This window comes from Cavia porcellus, unplaced genomic scaffold (genome assembly GCF_034190915.1).
Source record: "Cavia porcellus strain 051 isolate PalLab524CR breed Dunkin Hartley unplaced genomic scaffold, mCavPor4.1 scaffold_12, whole genome shotgun sequence".
NCBI classification, from domain to species: Eukaryota; Metazoa; Chordata; class Mammalia; order Rodentia; family Caviidae; genus Cavia; species Cavia porcellus.
In genome coordinates, this window is record NW_026947495.1 from 80,525,824 (window position 1) to 80,544,421 (window position 18,598).

Consider the following 18,598-nt stretch of genomic DNA (forward strand, 5'->3'; position numbering starts at 1 on the left):
CTGAGTAGCTCCCTGAGACATTTATTTCTTACTTTTGTTTTTTTTTCCTCTTGAGTTGTTTTCTTTTTCAAAAGTATGACAGAAAAATCATGGTCTATTTTTTAAAAGAAGATTTATTTTGGATTAAGTGATTTCATGATGTAACATGGTTTTAAACAAAAATAGAGATCAGTATGAAAATAAAACAAATTGTACACATTAAAATATCTCTCCCTCAAAGCATTTCATAATCATAAAAAAATACAACGCAAGAGTCAGGGGTTCAGGGGAGGATAAGAATACAGACTTCCCAGAAAATGAACAACCAGCCCACGAGCAGTCCTAGGCTCCAAACAACACCACCCATGCACCAGATCTAGGGTGTCAACAATCTGCGTTATTTGTTTTAAAAAGAAAGAAAGAAATTTCAATGTAAGGTGAAATGAGAGTTGCGTTTCCTTAATCCTAACATCAAATATCTCCCATTATTACTCTCTATTAAAAGTCACATGGAGGAAATATGAAACTTAAATCAGCTCCACAAAAATGAAGACACCACTATCGACCGTGACTCCTGGTGTGCGGGACATGAGTGGCACCGGCGAAGAGAGATGGAAAGGCTTAAAAAAATACTCCACCTGTGATCTACTGAGATCTTAGAAAGAAATTTGTTTTTACAGAGCCTTAATATTAAAAAGCATTATAAAATTAGATTAATACTTCCAGTAAGAGGCAGGAGAGACGCATGTTTGCATTCATTTATTTTGGAATGCCTGCATCCCCTGTTGTAAAAACATGTAATCTTATGCACTTTCCAACATATGAACAGGCCCGGATTTGACTTTAGTATCATGTAAAGAAACATAGGTTGTAATTACATCTTTTGGAGCATTAGGGTCCTGAAGGAACGTTCAGTTCTCTGTGTTTCCTCGTTAAGCCGCCAAGGTATTTCTTGAGCATTATCCTGGGGTTCCACAGAGGGTGACAGTACAGCTGATTGATTCGGTTTGAGTCCTATGGCCCACCAAACAACAGTCTCTGGGGCTGTAATACCTTCAAAGAAAGCTGGATAGAACGACATCACCTGCCCAAGGCATGTGACAGCAAAGTCATGTCTATAAATTTGATTCTCCTGTGTCCCCAAAACCCGTAAGATAGAGCCATCCTGTTCTGCTGAGCTGGTCAATCATGAACACCACACAAAGTACTTTGCAGATAAAAATCTAAGCAAATGTATTTCCTGCCCTAATTGGCTTCTTGGTTGGAAAAGATGACTAGGTCTCCACTTAGCACTGAGTAACCTCACGCTTAGGATTTTGCTCTCTAGTTGAACAGGGAGCATCGAAATTGCCATTCCAGCATGAAAATGCCTCAAAAGCCATTCCAATGGCAGAGGATGGCAGCTTACTAAACAAGTAGGCACCATGATGGAAAAGCACTCTTTCCTTTATTTCATGCATGGTGTTCAACAGTAGTGACACTACTCTTAAATGCAAATGTAAAATCGTTGAATCTCCTAAGCTCTAGGTAGCTTTAATCCCCGGGCCTTAAACTCTGCTTTGCAAATGCTAACCCAGTGAAGTTACGAAACAAGAGTTTCTCCTGCCAGGTATTTTCCGCCAGGAAGAGCCCCGAGTAATGGCAGGGCACTCTTCTGTCCAAAGTCAGAAGCCACATCTGTGTGTGCGCCTCCCTCAGCCTGGATCTGAGCCCATCCTTCACCCATGTCTGCCCACTGCCGTGGCTCCCGTCCTGTCTCCCACACCCTTCAGCCCTGGCCTGACGAGTGGCACCACACCCAGCACGCCCTTGGCGCCTGCCCCCAGAAGGCGGCTGCCAGCCCTGAACTGGACGGTCAATAATCAGCATTGCATTCTTGGGGGTGGCACAACGGCTGGCTCCTTTCCCTTTCTGCTTTCGTCACCCATCCAGAGCAGGAGTGGGCCTTCAGCCACAATTCAGACAGCTTTTGGGTCTTAAGTACCCTCTTGCTTCTGTGCTAGGCAGCAAGCTTTGCAACTTAGGAAGCAGATTCCAAGTGGCATTCCCGTTAAATGTAAACCGAAGTCTCTTGGAAGGAGAGGACCAAGATCCAGAGTGCTGTCACTCATCAACCAAATCAGAAAGCTGCTAAGTGGAGGAAGAGGGTTTGAGATTCAGACATGGCTTTGAGTTTAGGCCTCCTATACATTTCTACTATTAATGCAGGGTGACTGTAACCTTTTAACAAGTTTTCACGAATAAGGTTAAATTAGACTTCTACATTAGAAATGGCCAAGTTATAAATAATACTTGGGTAAAAAGATAGGAGAAAAAAGGCTTTTGGACCAAATGTGGGGAAGACAAGAAGAAAAAATGTGGTCTCCTCTGTTTCACGGGATTTGGCTACCAGGGCTTTCTAGATGCATCCTCATTAAAAATTAAAAGTGAAAATATGGCTTCTTTTTCCCATGATATTGTTTCCAAATGGTACTTGCAAACTGTATTGCTATTCTATATAAATCCACCAAAAGCAATCAAATTCTGTCTTCTGTTTTAAACATATCAAGGCAAACAGTGAAAAGCAATTAAATCTCTATGAGGACGTTTTTTGCTCCGGGAATATATTAGTTTCTTAATGGAATTTTCAGAAGGTGTCACATTTTAAGTGTGTTTATTTAAGAAAGTGAGAGTTTGGATAGATGGAGCATCTTCCAAAACTGGTTGAAAGGAGAAAATACTGGAACAACCATTAGTCTCCATGTTTCTTGCGATGAAGAGAGACCATGGACCTAGAAGCACCGACAAATGCAGTCTACCCTTACCATTATCTGCACGCATTTTCCCCATTTTTACGGTTATGCACGTGATTCCGCGTCTTGGGCACCTCATTTCTTGAGAATTAAATGAATGAGACTGTCACTGGTAGCTATGTCCCAGTTCTGTAAAACTTACATTCTTTCTAAGTCAGTCCTGTTTTCTGGATTTTATCACCCAGATCCATTTGTTTTGTGCATGAGAAAAGCGTCTTGAGCCCGTCAGTGTCTTGGACACAAAGACCACAGACTGAAGCTGCACTGCAGTACAGGTGCCGAGGACCAGAGGGAAAGCACAGGACCTCACTCTGGCATTTGTTTCTTAATTTAAGACTCCGAGGCTGCTCCTTCACCCCTGAGCCTAAAGCCACCCACTCTAAGCCATCCGTGTAAGTGCCCGGCTTCAACAGGCTTGACACACGCCCTTCGAGACCAGCAGGAACAGCACAGCGGGGTTTATTTTAGCCACTCTCTCCCATAAACAAAGACACGGCGGATGGAATCACCCAGGTGGACGGACGGGCTGCTCTCTCTTCACTCCTTGATGGCAGAATTTAAGATTGTTTGTTTAAAGTACTCTTTTCCGAGGGTTAGTGCCTTTTCTACTGGACTGTGAACTTCTCACCGACTGGCTTAGCATCCTGCAGCGCGGTCATCAAACCCCGTGATAGACTTGGGATGCCTGTGGTCCCATGACCTCTTACCCCGAGATGAACTGCCTACATCCGAGATGTGGCCTGACTGTCTTTTCGAGTGTAAAGAGCATCACTTAGGAATTTATTAAAACCAAAAGCCAAGGATTTGTCTGGGCTCACCGTCCAGAACATACTTAGGATACTTCTAATTGTAGAGTATATTAAAGTCTAATTTATCCTGAGGAAGTGCTATTTAATATTTCATACAGTAATTTTTGCTGCTTTTTGTTTTACTAATGAAGAATATTAGCTAGATTGCCAGGGTTTTCTAATAGGCTAGCTACATCTTCCATAATTCTCAATTTTGAGAACAGTGTCAGCTAGGCCAGTCTAATTAAGAATGTCTGCGTACATTAAAGGGAACTGTTACTTGAGAAGTTGGATGCCTTAATAAAGAAATATATGTTAAAAATAATTCAAGAGATACATTTTATTTCAAGTCTCTTTTCCCTAGTAGTATGACATACATAACAAAGTTTTCTCAAACCAAATGAAAACTAACATGGTCTATGAAGGTATTTTTTTTTAAAAAGAAACGCAAACTTTCATATCAGCTGTCTAGAGAATGTCAACTCTGAAACATGTGATTTTTCTCTTAAAAAAAGTATGTTAGTGTGTTATACTGCTTTTCCTTATAATGAAAAAATACAAACAAGTAAAAACCATTTGCAAAATTATATAGTTATATTCATGATCCAGAAATACAAACTAATATTTCCAGTTAAAAGTTATCCTCTGCCCTTTTTTTCCCTGGCCCAATTATTGCATACAGATACATCTTCCTTTATTTCCAGGTTTCTGGAACGTTGCTTTTTAAAACATCTCCCATGCCGTATTATTTGCCTTCAGTGGGGGAACGCAGTATCACTGGCATAGTCCTCTATAGGGTCCCGATAATAGTAATAATAATAATAATAATAATAATAATAGCATCACTAACCAGAGAGCAATGAATTCTTACAAAACACCCATGAAGCCATGCAGATGACCTCCTCGAAACATGGGACAGTCAACATTCACCATGGGAACCCCACAGCTACTTATAAATGCGGTACCCCAAAACATGTCCCCACAATGCCCACAGCCACCCCCACATTAACTCAGTGCTTTTACAGCCTCCACTTAACTCTACTGTGCTGTGTGTCTGGCTGATTATGGCCATCAACCAAGGGCTAAGCCATGGGTGAAGTAATCCCAAAACCATAGAAACGCAGGACACCTTCTCCTGAAATGAAGTGGAAATCAGGTTAGCGATGGCATGCAGCTTTTGTGATACCATAGAAAAACTGTTTTTTGATATTAATAAGAAAGTTATGTATCAGTGAAAATGCAGGTTTAGAAATACAGAGCTGAGAGTTTCGATCTGTGGTGTCTCTGCTGCTGAGGGAGAATGGGCTCTGACTACCTAAGAGAGCTGGTCTCTCGGTGTTGCTGACGGATCCCTAACCGGGCTTAGTGTTCATGATGCTGTACAAATAAAAAGCAGTGGGGAAATACGAAATATCTGTATTAAATGCCATCCTGGAAAGTATCTGATGGATGGAAGAGGATCTAATGCATTTGAAATAAATGCATATCATACTATCACGTAGAGTGAGTGTTAAAAAGTTGTTCTGAGCACGCAGTCCTTGGAGGGCTGAGGTGGCACTGTGAGGGGGTCTGATTGGGAAGCTAGTTTCTAGGACACTGTTAGGTGATGGAATTGCTGTTTGTCCCATTGTAATGTCCCTTCAACTTTGGTACATTCAGTGCAAAATATTGCGGGAATTTTTTTTTACCTTTATAAAAATAAAAGGCCCTTTTCTTCCCTTGAGAGTGCTTAAAAGAATGCAGACTAGCATGATGCCCAAGAAAGCACAGAACACACGGATGGGAGGAGCCCCCAGGCTGCTGGGGGCCCTTATATACATCTCACAGAACAGAAACACGATGACCCCGTCGAAAACAAACAGAACTCACTGTGAACACGTTCCTGGTAGGCTGTGATTAATTGCTAGTTATTTTAAAATTGTTTTCATGCATTATAAAGCATAGAATCTGTCCTTAGTAATTCAGTGACTATCAGCGGGCCTCAGCCATAATTACACACATACCATTTGCATATACATTGTCACAAACCGCCTTATTGCAAATCTTCAAAGTTACCTTACATTGCCTGGGGTTCAGGTTCGCTCGTGTCCTGTGAGAGCTAAAACCTGCGGTGCACACCACGCAGACAGTAAAAGCGAGAAATGAATATTTTGCTGTGACTCGAGGGCTTAAGGGGATGTACCTTCAGGAAATACACTTTTTTACTGTATTAATGGACTTGCACTAATTTGGAGATTGGGCCAAGTGCTGCCAGTTTGGCTTGAACCACGTTCAAAGGTAAGTTTCAAGGTTCTCCTGAGTCCCTAAAAATTCCTGTGGAGCTGGTCATAGACAGGTTCATCTTTGTCTTGGAGCTAAGGAATGGAAAACGTTTGGCAGTCAAGAACTGTTGATTGAGAGACTGTAGCGTTGTTTCCCGGGCATCAAGCTCACCCACATCCCGGCGCGAGGATGCGTGGTCCATCCCAAGTGCAGGAGCATGCGTTCCTGGAAGTGACAGCGCTCAGCCCTGCTCCAACGGAAGCCCCTGGCACTCCCCCTGTCCACTCTGTCTCCTGGCGGCCACAGTTTTGGAATTGCCTGTCCCCAAAGAGCTGGACTTTGTGCTTGCAGCTCACTCGAGTCCAAAGGTGCTGGTTTCCTCCACTGCTGTCAGGAGCTTCTCGTACAGCATGGAGAAGGATGGATATGGGGGCAGGTCCAGGCGGTTAAAACACGTGTGAGCTCTGCAAAGAGAAGCAGCGGCAGAGGTTAGGCCAAGGCCTGGAAATGAGCACGCATGTGTGCGTGTGTGTGTGTGCATGCATGTGCAGTGGGTATGTGCATGTGTGTGTGCATTTGTGCGTATGCGTGTGTGTGCATGTGCATGTGTGTGTACATTTGTGCGTATGCGTGTGTGTGCATGTTTCCCTTTCATATTCAGATCTATTCATAGCCAATTTTCCTTTTGGGAAAACTCTGAAAACATTTTGACTTAAAAGACTCAGGATTGAGTCCTTCACGGAAAATAGGAAAATATCTTTAGGACTATCTTCCTTACATTTGTTCACAACCATTTCAAAGCTGTACTCAATATGCATTACAATTTGTGTATGAACTACAAAAGCATGCTAACTTTTATTTTTGTTTTACTCTTCCTTTGGTGTGAGACCCTTTGTTTTGAAGATATAAAGTCTCAGCTACAAGGTGCAGTAGAGGAATGTACTTTCCCGTCAGCCACCGGGCCTGGCGTCTCTGCCTGAGGCTTGGCACGGCCCCGCTCTCCCAGGCGGGAACCACACCAACGCCTCAGCCGCCCCCGGCTCCGAGTCTCAGGAAAGCCCCTGGCTGCACTTCAGCGTCCAAGTCGGTAGGCCATTGTTACTTCTCTGAATCTCATGCTATGATCTGTCTTCTTCCTATTCACAGTGCAGGAAAAGAATGCCCATGTAAATGCTATTACACAAGTATTCTTTTTTTAGACATACCTCCTTTTGCCAAGATAGGGGGAAAAATATGGTTTCCTGTTATTTGCACCTGAATCACAATAAAAAATAGCCTCCAAATAGTACATCTTATCAGGAAGCAAATCTGCACCCTTGATACGGAATGGGAAGCATTCTGTTCTGAACATACACAGTGGTTAAAGCGTCCTGAGTATTTAAAATGCTCCTGAATTTATAGGAAAATTTAGGAACCATGATCAACAGGTTACTTCCACAGAATAGCAGGTGCAAACATGTACTCTTATAAATGACTTTTATGTATGAAGTAAGAATAATTTGTATTCTTGCATGTGGCAGAACACACTGGAAAGATCAGGACTCCGGAGCCAGGGAGAGCTGGGTCCAATGAGCTGTGTGATCCAGACTGAGTTATTGAAATGTGGATTTTCTCACCTGTAATTATACAACTTGTCCAAGAAGGATGTGAACATTAAATAAAATAACATAAAAGGCTTAACAGAACACCTGTTCACAGTCTTTGATTAATTATTAATAGATGTATTATTAGCTACACTTCCCTGTCATGAAAAAGATTTACTCCAATTGCCTTCAATAAATTACAGGAGGTAGCAGTGGCCGGTGCAAAGTGTGAGTGAGACAAGAGAGGCAGAGAAGCAGGTGTGCGGCCGCGTGGCTCATTAGAAACAGACTGGGACGTGCTCTGCTGGAAGAACGCCAGATCGAGGGCACAGAAATAGCACGACGCACAGTTTACCTGGATGCTCTCTGCGCTGGGATGATAGGTGGAAATTCTCTCATTCATCACTGCATGCAAACATTTTTTTTTCAGTACAATAAACATTTCAGAATTGCATTTGATAGAATTCATATGGCATCTCTTTATATTGGAACCCCAACTTGGGCCTTGAGAAAAAGGTTTTACTTCTAAAAATTCAACTACAGCACTGAAAGAGTCCAGGGATGTTTAAAACCTCCCTCATCTGAAGCACTGACTAACCGCATGTCTGCTCCAGGGGAGAGGAGAAGCAGCGGACGGGAAGTGCATTTTGAACAGAACCATGTGCCAGGCTTTCTGTGTTAGACTGGAAGCTGCCCGGGACTGGAAGACGCTACCTCCCTGTCACTTTTAAATTTTCGTTTCTTTGGTGGCCAGCAAGATGGAACGCCTTCCTCCCAGGCTGCTTGCTCTGTGCCCTTCCTGCTCTTTACCTTGACCTGTTTCTCTCTTCTTTCCACCATTTGCACTGTGGAAAATGTCCACAGCGTGAGATTTACACTGTAACTATTTTAAAATGCACAGCACTGCAGCACTGGGTGCATTTACATCACTCCCAGCCATTGTCACACTTCCAGAGCAACCCCTGCTCCTCTCTCTAGCCAGTGCCCAGGACCCACCATCTACCCTGTTTCTGGCCACTCTGACCCACTTATATAAGTGAAAACATTCACGTATTTGTATACTGTGCCTGTCTGATTTCACTTAGTATGAAGTGTTCAAGATTCCTGCTGATGCACAGGTCAGAACTGCCCTTCTGACTAATAGTCTGCTGTATGTACATAGCGCATTTCCTTTACCGACTCATCTGTCCACAGCCAGGAGCTGTTTCCACAAAGACTGCCAATAATGCTTCTAGGAGTGTGGGTGCAAAGGCACCCATGCAGATCCCTGCTTTCACTGTTCTGGGGTGCACCTGGAGGTGGAAGCGTGGGGTCACATGGAATGCCGCTGCCCACTGTACATCTGCCCCGGTGGCAGCAGCCAGGGTCCTGGCTCCTCCCACTCTTTCCAACACTTATTTTCTGTTCATGTTTTTAAATGTTTTAATTTTTAATAGCTGCCATCTGAGTGGAAATGAAATGCATTCACTTCCAAAGTGTCAGCATTGTGTGGTGATGTATGTGCTAAGCTATAAAGACCCTCACTGTGCCGGAAGAAGGAAGGTGCCGTGAGCTCGGGCTTCAGGGTTGGCACAGCCCCTGCCCAGGCTGCATGAGGAGAAGAGGAGGAGGCCGAGATGCAGGCGGGGGCTCCAGGCTGCACCTCTGCACCACTGTGGGTCCTCGGGGCAGCGAGATGGTGACCGTGTGTGTGGAAGCTGCTGTTTGTGCGATTGGTTTAGCTGGTTTTCAACAACAGGGAAACCAGTAACATGGCTCAAAGGCAGGGCACCTCCAAGACAGGAGGTGGCAACGCGGCAAAGGGCAGCGCAGGTGTCTCCGAGGGCAGGCGGTGGGGGGGAAGCTGGGGTGAGCAGCGATCTTTCCTCCTAGGCATGAGCAGAGAAGGGGAACCTCTGCTGTGTTCCCGAGGCTTCTGTGACACCTCTGTGGACACCACGATACTGGGTTGGCACCTCCAGGAGCCCACGCTCCCTTGTCAGTCTCTACCCACAGGGAAGAGGGGCACTCCTTTCTGTTCCCCTCCACACAGAAGAAAGAGTGTTATTACTGCTCACTGTACCCCACCTGGCTGAGCAAAGCAGTCCCCATCACACAGCTGTCCTGAGCAATCCACACTGCTCCTCTGGAAGCTGCTTCGTGAGGAGGGGATAGGATCACATGAGATTGAGGGACAGGGGACATAAACAGGGTCCTAAACAAATCCTCAGGGTCATAAACAAGACAGCGGTCAAATCCAGCACAGGAGCTGCACCCTGGGCTCCTAGGGGAAGCCCAGCCCTAAGCCGACAACAGGCAGACATGGCTGGCCAGCATCATCCTTTTCCGAATCAGGGGTGTTAATTTCATGCCACCCTTGACTAGGAACGGCCAGTCCTACCAGTCACCTCCACTGTGAGGACAAGGAAAGCCAAAGTAAGCTGAAGGTAGTTTTTAAAGGAACAAGTGAATCACAATCTGCAGTACCTCTGGGGAACATGGTCGGGCCTGCGTTAGCCCAGAAAACCCTGGGAGATACCAGGGGATTTTTAAGTGATCCAACTCTCTGAATTCGATCTCAGGTTTACCGAAAAACAGAGGCACTCAAAGTGATACTCTGGAGTGCATCAGACTCACCCAAGGAGATGTCTGTTTCAATCATTTTGTTTTGTTTTATTTTGAGACAGGGTCTGGCTACGTGGCCCAGGTGGGCTCAAACTCATGATCTTCCTGCCTTGGGCCTCTGACCGCTGAGATTGCAGGCGTGGCCACACACCCAGCCTGAACACAGATCCTGGTTGCATCCCTTGGAATTCTAATTCAGCAGGTTTGGAGGGGGCCTGGGATTCTGCATTTTAGCAATCACTTCAGATAAGTCTGAGGTGGGCAGCCGCCACAATCAGAAAGCCAGCAAGTAGCTTAGAAATAAGGATATCTACTCTGGATACTTACCAACATTTTGTGTGCTTGCAAATGTTTCAGAGCTGCTTATAAACAAGACAACAAGATGACATTACTAATAAGGAAATTGAGGAATAGTGTGGTTAAAATAAATTGCTCAATAATTACCATGAACTTGCTATATGAGCCAAAAACAGGAAGGAAAAAAAAAAGCAAAACAAAGTCCACCAAGGCTTTACATAACCGTCTCCATCCCATTGCAAGTCCTAAGAAAGCTGCTAGAAAATAAGGGGAGGACCACGGGGCAGTGCTGGCATCAGCAGCGGAAGTGCATCCAGCTACTCGGTCTCCGTCAAAGAACATTTCTCAGACCTTTGAAGCCAGCGATGCTGGAGCTGTAACAAGTTCATCTCAGTTTAACCCACATAGCTACAGTGGCTCCAGAGCAGGTCTGAACCCATCTTTGCAAAATCACGCTGGCATCAAAATCAAAAAGATTTAGAAGCCCTGCAGACATCTGGTCTACCCTAGTAGATCTCTCGGTGCTTTCTGAGTCCCTGAAATGCTAACCCGGAGCTCATGGGTTCCCTCTCTTTTTCCCTGTAGAAGGTGAGGTGTTTATCAGAGTCCAGTGAGCCGGAAGCACGCAATCACAGACTGGTGCACGGGTGTGTGCATGAATAACTTATTTGGTCCCCCTTCTCCCAGAAGTGATTTCTGTATAAGCATCCAAAATTTAAGACAAAGCAGAGATTACAGACAAGATTTTAAAGAGTGAGAGAGAGGGGAGGAGAAACCACCAGCCTGATCCAGCAGGTACAGCTCTTCCTGCTCCCATCACATCTGGGAAGTGTCAGCACTGTCTTACTGTTCATTTGGCAGTGGTGTGTAACCCTTCAGAGTTTGGTTCTTCTTTCAGATTTCCACCTCTTTACCAAGCAATTAACCTGAAAACAAATGCTTAAATTGCTCTAGAGAATTCCCAAGGACTCTGGAAATTTATCACCGTGTCAAGGTCAAGATATTTTTGGAAACATGTCCTCCTGTGCTAGAATCTGGCAGGTCTAAATCTTAGCTGTCTGAAAGTGCTCACAGGTGGCCCCGAGGTTCCTGTGTACCCACAGTTCTCACGGTTGTCCCACGCTGTAGGTGACAAGGCTGTGCTTCTTTCCAGCTCCCCCAAAGGCCAACCTCTCTCATGCACAGGCCCTCTTATTATTTCCCGCTCTAAGCTCTCTTCCTGTGAAAGCTTGTCATTCCCACATAAAGTGCTCTGATGAATAAAACTTAAATTTTCTGACTTGCTTTCCATTTCATTGACCCTCCACTTACAAAGGAAACCTTAGTGAATACAGAATGCCGTGCGTGCGTGTTGGGCCTGCTCTTCGTAGATGTGGAGGGAAAAGTCAGGTTTCTGCCCTTAGGTTGCGACACACAGGCGACAGGCACCCTCGAGGCTCTGTGGCCTGCACTCTGTTCCAGGGCACTGCCCGGGGCGGTGGCCCTGGAGTCCAGCCTTCCTCGGGCTGAGATTCTGGAGTCCTAGGCCACACCTGGGGCTGAGTTTCTCCAGGAGACTGAGCCACCTTTGTTCAGTGAATCCCAAAGATTCCTGTGGGCTCTCAGCGGCTCTGCACACAAACATTGCTAACACAGTGAGTTACAAGGCTGCCCTGGGGAGCGGCGCGGGGCATGGATCTGGGCCAAGGCTGCAGGGATTTGTGGGTGCGCAGGACTCTTCTGGATCAACCAGAAGGAAGATGTTCCCAGCAGTTGGCCCAGAAGCCTGAGCACACACCATGCCAACAGGAAGCATGCGCAGGTGACCAGCCAGGCTGGGGGGTGGGGTAGGGTAAGGCTGGAGGGGAAGCCAGGCACATGCGCAAAAGACTCCTCCCCCTGGTCCCACAGCACCATGAGAGCCAGCGACTGGACGTACAGATGGGCAGCAGAGGCATCCTGAAACCAGGCAGCTGCTGCTGGAAATGCATAGGGCACAGAGGGCAAATCCAGAGCTTGCAGTCAGCACGGCAAATCCACAGTCACCCATCACACAATGACAGGATTCGAGGGAGGAATAGGGTGACAGTTTGGTTAGCCTAGGCAGCTCTGCTTACAGAAAGAACAGTATAACTTGTTAAAAGTATTCACCATTTCTTGAACATACTCACTGACTTTTCAGTAAACCACAGGTGAGAGCAGAAATGGTTGGAAAGACACCATCACAGATACCCATGGCCACACAGTATGACCAGGGACCTTGCCAGGAGTTCCACAGATGACAATTAAGGGACAGGAATTCCCCAGTACTTACTGGCCACTCCAACTACTCAGTTTTCACGCCATGTGGTGGACAATGAAGCCAGCCACCTGTGGTGTGAATATCTAGCACTGCCCTCCCCGTGTTTCAAGGTCCACGTGGATGGAGATCGATTCCTATTTCCTTAGGTTTTGCTCCTGTAAGAATGATCAATCTTTCCCGGCTGGCTAGAGGCACTGGAACTGTCAGTGTCTCATTTCAAGGTCGCGTTAGGCCATGTTAGTGAAGATGCAGCTGGACCTATAAACACAGAATGGGGTGCCCCTACAGCGGGGTTGCTGTATCTATGCAGAAGATGTAGAAGAAACCGAGTGTTCGGGGCTTATAACTTCGTAGCTGTGTGTGGCCCTGGGGAAAGACAGCGGATGGGTATTTTTCAGCAGATAGACTGGTCCCGAGGATGGGCATTCTTGGAAGTCCAAACGAAAGGTAAGTATCTTGGGGCCGCAGCACACTTTCTGCCCCAGGCAACATGTTAGAAAGTCCTAACGGTTCCGTTTCTGAAGTGATGTCCTAGGCTTCATTTTAAGCACTCTGCATATGCTGTTTAATACTTCGCCATGTGAGTATCAGTATCTGCTGTCAGTTTTTCAGATGAGGATACAGAGGCACAAATGCAATGTGGGGTATCTTCTCTACACAGGTCCAAAGTTACCCCTCGAATTTAAGTATTTGCCAAATGCAGTTTCACTGTGCACCAGGAATAGGTTCAGTGCCAGGCACAACGCTGAGACAATTCAGAGTCTTTGTTCCCAAGGCGTCCTGTTCTAGAGGGAGCCAGGTGACCCCACCAGGAAGCAGGGACTGGACACCAACTCATCATGAGTCCTGTGCAGGAAACGAGGTGAAGAAGTGAGGCGGAGCTTTCTGGGGAGCCTGTGCCCAAGCTGAGTCCCTGGTTCCAGAAAGATCTCTCAGAAGAGCAGTCCAGGCAGCCATGTCCCAGCAGGGGAGTCTGGCGAGAAAGGCACACTGCGAGACTGAAGGATGTGACAGCATGTCCAGGCTGCAATGGGGGTCATGGCAGGGTCCCCACTGGAAGGGCTTGCGAAGGAGTTTAGATTTTAGTTTTACCACTGTCCGGTACATCCAGGGAGGGAGGGGTAACTGGGGCTCTCAGCAGCTCCCAGCAGTGGCTAAGCGGATGGGGAGCCGTGCGTGGGATGGTGAGGTGGCTGTGGTGTGGACAGGTGCTGGGAGGAGATGAACCCAAACTTGTTTCTGTTCTTGAGGCCAAGGGAAGACAGTGAGCTCACCTAACAGGCACCTACAAACACACACTTGAAAATACGAGTGGGTGCTTGCAAAGCCCGGCAGTCGGTTTGACGTGGACTGTCCGCTCCTCTGTTCAGATAGGAAGTAAACTCCTTTCCCTCCCTTAAACATTCCCAGGTTCCTCCGCTCACTTTTCTTTTTGTGAAGTCTCCTTTTCAGACATGGTATATTTTTTAATGATAATTTTACACACCTTCCAAAGTAAAGACCAATCCAAAAGAGGTATCCCATTAATACTATGCATTAATACTAGACACCATGGTAATTTTTGTTAGTCCATGCAGATTTGGTGGTAGAACAAAGTAAAATCCTAAATATTACTATTACTCAGAACTGAGTGGGAGACACAGAGGAGAGACTGGGAAAGGGCCCTATGTCGGAGAGCAGGCTGGGGAGAAGACCAAGGTTGGAGAATATCCGGCCAGTGGGTCCTCGACCAGCAGATGGTGGAGAACTGGGGAGACCTAGAAGCTGCTTTGGAGCAAATATGGGGCCTCCGGGGCTCATCCTTTCGCTCACTTTATTTTCTTGGTGGTACTGGGAATTGACCCAGGGCCTTACGCATTCTAGGAAGGTGCTCTAGCACTGAACTGTATCTCTGTCCCTGAAAACCATTTTTGTTTTAATTTTGGGACATGGTCTTGCCAAGTTGCCTAGACGGACTTTGTGACACTCCTGCCTCAGTTTCCTGAGTGGCTAGGATCATCACATGGGACACTTTGCCCAGCTTTTTTTTTTTTAACTGAGAAAAGTGACATTATATGTTAGAACTGCTCAGTTCTTTGTCTATTCAAAAGCTATTAGCTCACTCTGAGAGCAGACAATGCTCTCTGTACCAGAGGAGGTAAAACTGAACTACTGTAGGATGAAGTTTAATGACATAGAAAGAGGTTCATGACTGCTGATACGTGGCAAACAAAAGGCAGGTCACACAGATTACACAGTACAATTGTCCTTTTGGTCTAATGTGCGTGTGCACGCATGTGTGCACAAATGTGGGTATTTGAAGGAATGAGTGAAAACATACTCCAAAACACTAACACAGTTTATCTCAGGGATTGGTTTTCAACTGGCATGTGTGTATATATTTAAATATATACTTAACTTACTTAAACATATATATATCTTTATATCTATATCTTTACTATATATCTTCTTTGTAAGACATTTTCTTGTTATAATAAAAATAAAAAAGCTGCCATTTTTAAAGAATAATTTTTATACAATGGGTTACTGCTCAGCTATAAAGAAAAATAAACTTGAGACATTTATAGGGAAGTGGATACAACTGGAGGCCATAATTATAAGTGAGGTAAGTCAGACTCACATGTGTAAACATCAGATTGTCTCCCTAGAATAAGAAACTGAAAGAGTAAATAAGATACAAAATGTAAATAAATATTGTGAAGTGGGAAGGAACTGTTCAAAAGGAAAGAGAAACTGGATGGAGGAAAGGAAAAGAGAAAGGAGAAATTACATACACACACACACACACACACAATAGTCATGTTAGTTAAACTACTAGCTGCTATTAGTTCATTGAAAAGAAAGATGTGTGCCTAAATTACTTGACTAATTTTTCATCTTTATATCTTATAATATGAGCAACTGCTTTGAAGATAACAATACCTATTGTTACTAACCAGTATTCTCCTACAATCTTATTCTCCTACAATCTTGTTTTGAAATTTTGTACCATTGTTTTTATTGTTTTTTTTTTCTTTAAAATAAAAAAGAATACTTTTATCTTTTATTAGTTTTGCACAGGAATCAAACTCAGGACCCTGCCCTTGCCACACAGGCACTGCACCTTGGCCTCAATTTTACCGTTTTTAAGTTCTGTTCTGCTGTCAAAACATTGTCTCCCTGAGATACTTATTTCATAATCAGTTTTTATATTTAACTTCTTATCTTGGAGAGCATTTCATTCATTCTAACCTCCAGGCGCAGCCATCTTCAAAAATCAGCGTTTTCCTCCCTGGCAGAAACTGTCGCTCGCCCGCTCAGGGTGAGCCCAGCCATCTGACCCTCGAGTGCCTCCTCTCTCTGAGTAGCACCTCGGGGATGAGCCAGGAGCTCTGTCCCCATCTTCCAGGCAAAGCCTGAGCGCCCCACTGGGGGCCACTTAAAAGCAGCTGCCATGAAACGAATTTAGTGTCCTCTCGCGAAGCCCACCACGGGATAGAAGTGTCCTGCAGGAAGGCAGACACAGCTAACCAGGCACCAGCCACCAAGCAGAGCAAGTGCGACCAGGGCTGCAGCTGTCGGTCTCTGCGGAGACACCCTGGGTCCTCATCACCATAGACAAACTAGGTCCGCGGTTACGTTAGCACTGCAGAAGAGAGACACAGCAAAGTGCCAAGGTTCAGCCCATGCTGGCTTCAGCGACCACCACACATATCTGAATGTATTTCTTAGCCATTAAGTGAGAGCAGGAACTCAGAGAGAGCAGAGGGACTCAGACCCGCTGGCCTGGGAGGGTGAAAGGCCCGGGATCCGCCCCATCACAGCAGACTGCACACCTCCCTCGAGGCTCTGACGTCCCAGGGCATCCGTAGCCTGTGCACTCTCCCAGGACAGCTATGCCAGGCTTCTTCAGGATCATCTGTTAAGGAAGAAGGACACCACCTCTCACGGTCACATCTTCAGTGTTCATTAACAGGGAAAGGCAGTCCACGGGGCTGACCACTGCGAGATGGATCAGCTGTTCACGCTGTGACTTAGACATCCCACGAAGACGGTTTGGGGATGCCCGCTCTGGGGGTGGGAGGCAGCCATGTGGGGCTCTGAAACCATCTCCTTAGACAGAACTTACAGATCTTCTTCACATCAAGGTTCCTAGACTTCGCAAAGGGGGCCGCAGGTTTTGCCAGGGAAGACACTGCTCCTGCTGAAACTCTCCTTGCAGGCTCTAAGTCCTTCTTATCTTTATTTCCTCCAGATGGCTCTTTTGTGGAGCAGATGTGAGTGAAGAACTGCAGCCACAGGTTTACCGAGGTTTGGGCTAAAAGATCTGGGATCAAGGAGAGCAAATCACCATCCCCAAAATCTTCACAAACGTCTCACGGGGTCACGTGAACATTCTCTGTGCTCCGCACCGCTGTTCCTGTTTTACAGATGCAGGCGGTACCGTCTTCACTTGTGCAAGTCTATGATCAGGGCAAAACTAGAATGCAGAACCCCTGAGGTCTCCGTGAAGGGAGGAAGAGGCGCTTGGCCCACATTCCCAACCTGCCACCCCTCCTGGCCTCCTGCAGCCCCGTCAGCTGGCACCTGGAGGTCTAGGATCTGGACAGTTCCCATCACAGCTGGAGACCGCGGGGATGTGGACCCGGCGTCCGACCCCAGCCCTCTGCCCCTTCTGTCTACCAGGGCCTCTTATACGTCAGTGCCGGACTGAAATCACAATGCAGCCGCCACCGACCAGGTCCTTACTCAGGCCAGAGACCACGGCACAACTGCATTTAACCCTCGGAAGCAGGAAGAAGGAAATGGAGGCTGTAGTGTGAAAATCTCTGGGATTAAATATAAACAACCTACAGGTCTGTTCACTGCTACGGTTTATCCCACATACTCTAGTGTCTTCCCAAAAATGAATTTCCACAGAAAGGTGACATAACTAATTGGCTTTTTTTCTGTATTTTTCATAGTAATTGTTAGGTTTCCCAAAGAGGTAAAAGCCTTAGCTGAGACAGCTTAAATCTGCCTTTGAGATGTAAATATGAGACATGATTATTGACTATGGTGAATGCTGAAATTTAAAAACCCACTACAGTAAAAGACGCATGGCCATCCATCCTGCTCAGACACTCCCCCTCACTCTGACACAGGATCCCCTCACCCTGGCCCTTTCTGCAGCAGCTCTGCAGTCCTCCTCCCTGAGGGTCTTCAGTTGTGCTGTCCTGGCTGCCTTGACATCCTGAATGGATTCAAAACGTTTTTCTTTCGTGGCCATTTTGACTTTGGGGAAGAGCTGCGCAGTGCCAGATCCGGTGAAGGCGGGGGAGGACTCAGCGTCGTGTTTTCAGGAGCTGCTTTTCCACTGGATGGGGCTTGGCAGCAGCATTCACATTTTTTGTGCCATTTTGTACAGATACTCAGGAAAGAGCTCCAGAGCTGCTTCAGAAGGTGGTAGGAACAGTGGGTAAGTGTGCTCAAGGGAAAGGGATGGCTACGCGTCTTTTATTGTAATAATTTTTAAAAATTTAAACATTAAGTGTATATTTTGATTACTTCTGGAAAGTGTTACAGGGAGAAAACACCCATTTCCCCAGCGTATGTAAAGCGAACTAGTTCTTTAAATAATGAAACCCTAACCTCCCAGATCTGTCCTACTGAGCAGCCAGACAGTAAGGAGGTGGCTGAAGCAGTGGTGTGTTTTCAGCGCCCTGGTCCCTGGCTGATACTGAGCCCAATTCCTAAGAATCGGCGTCTTGGCCGGGATTTAGCTCAGTGCCGTAAGTGCCAGATTCCTCAGCGTTAGCTGCTCTTCAGTCCATGGTGACGTCTTTGGACATTCGTATCACCGTACTCCACTGACACAACCGCTCCTCAAGTCATCTCTATCGGCATGTCAGAGAACCGAGCGCCCACCAGCCTCGGGGGAGGCTGTCATAAAGTCAGAGGTGATCTGAGATCTCTCTCACTTCAAAATTTCTGCAGTTTCACCACGGCCTGGACTGGAAAGGAATCCATTCCTCCTCTGTTCCTTTCCCCTCC

General features: G+C 46.1%; 1 protein-coding gene across 4 annotated transcripts in view; it reads right to left on the reverse strand.

Annotated features, from left to right (window-relative positions):
* Positions 1-95: 95 nt before the first annotated feature.
* The window catches only part of Hecw2 (HECT, C2 and WW domain containing E3 ubiquitin protein ligase 2), a 345,745-nt gene continuing 327,242 nt past the window's right edge, over positions 96-18,598 (reverse strand). For all 4 annotated transcript variants that reach the window (XM_063259473.1, XM_063259475.1, XM_063259474.1 and 1 more), the window contains one exon: positions 96-6,285. In XM_063259473.1, coding sequence (XP_063115543.1) covers positions 6,174-6,285 — 112 coding nt within the window. In that variant the 3' untranslated portion in view covers positions 96-6,173. The remainder of the gene's footprint in view (positions 6,286-18,598) is intronic.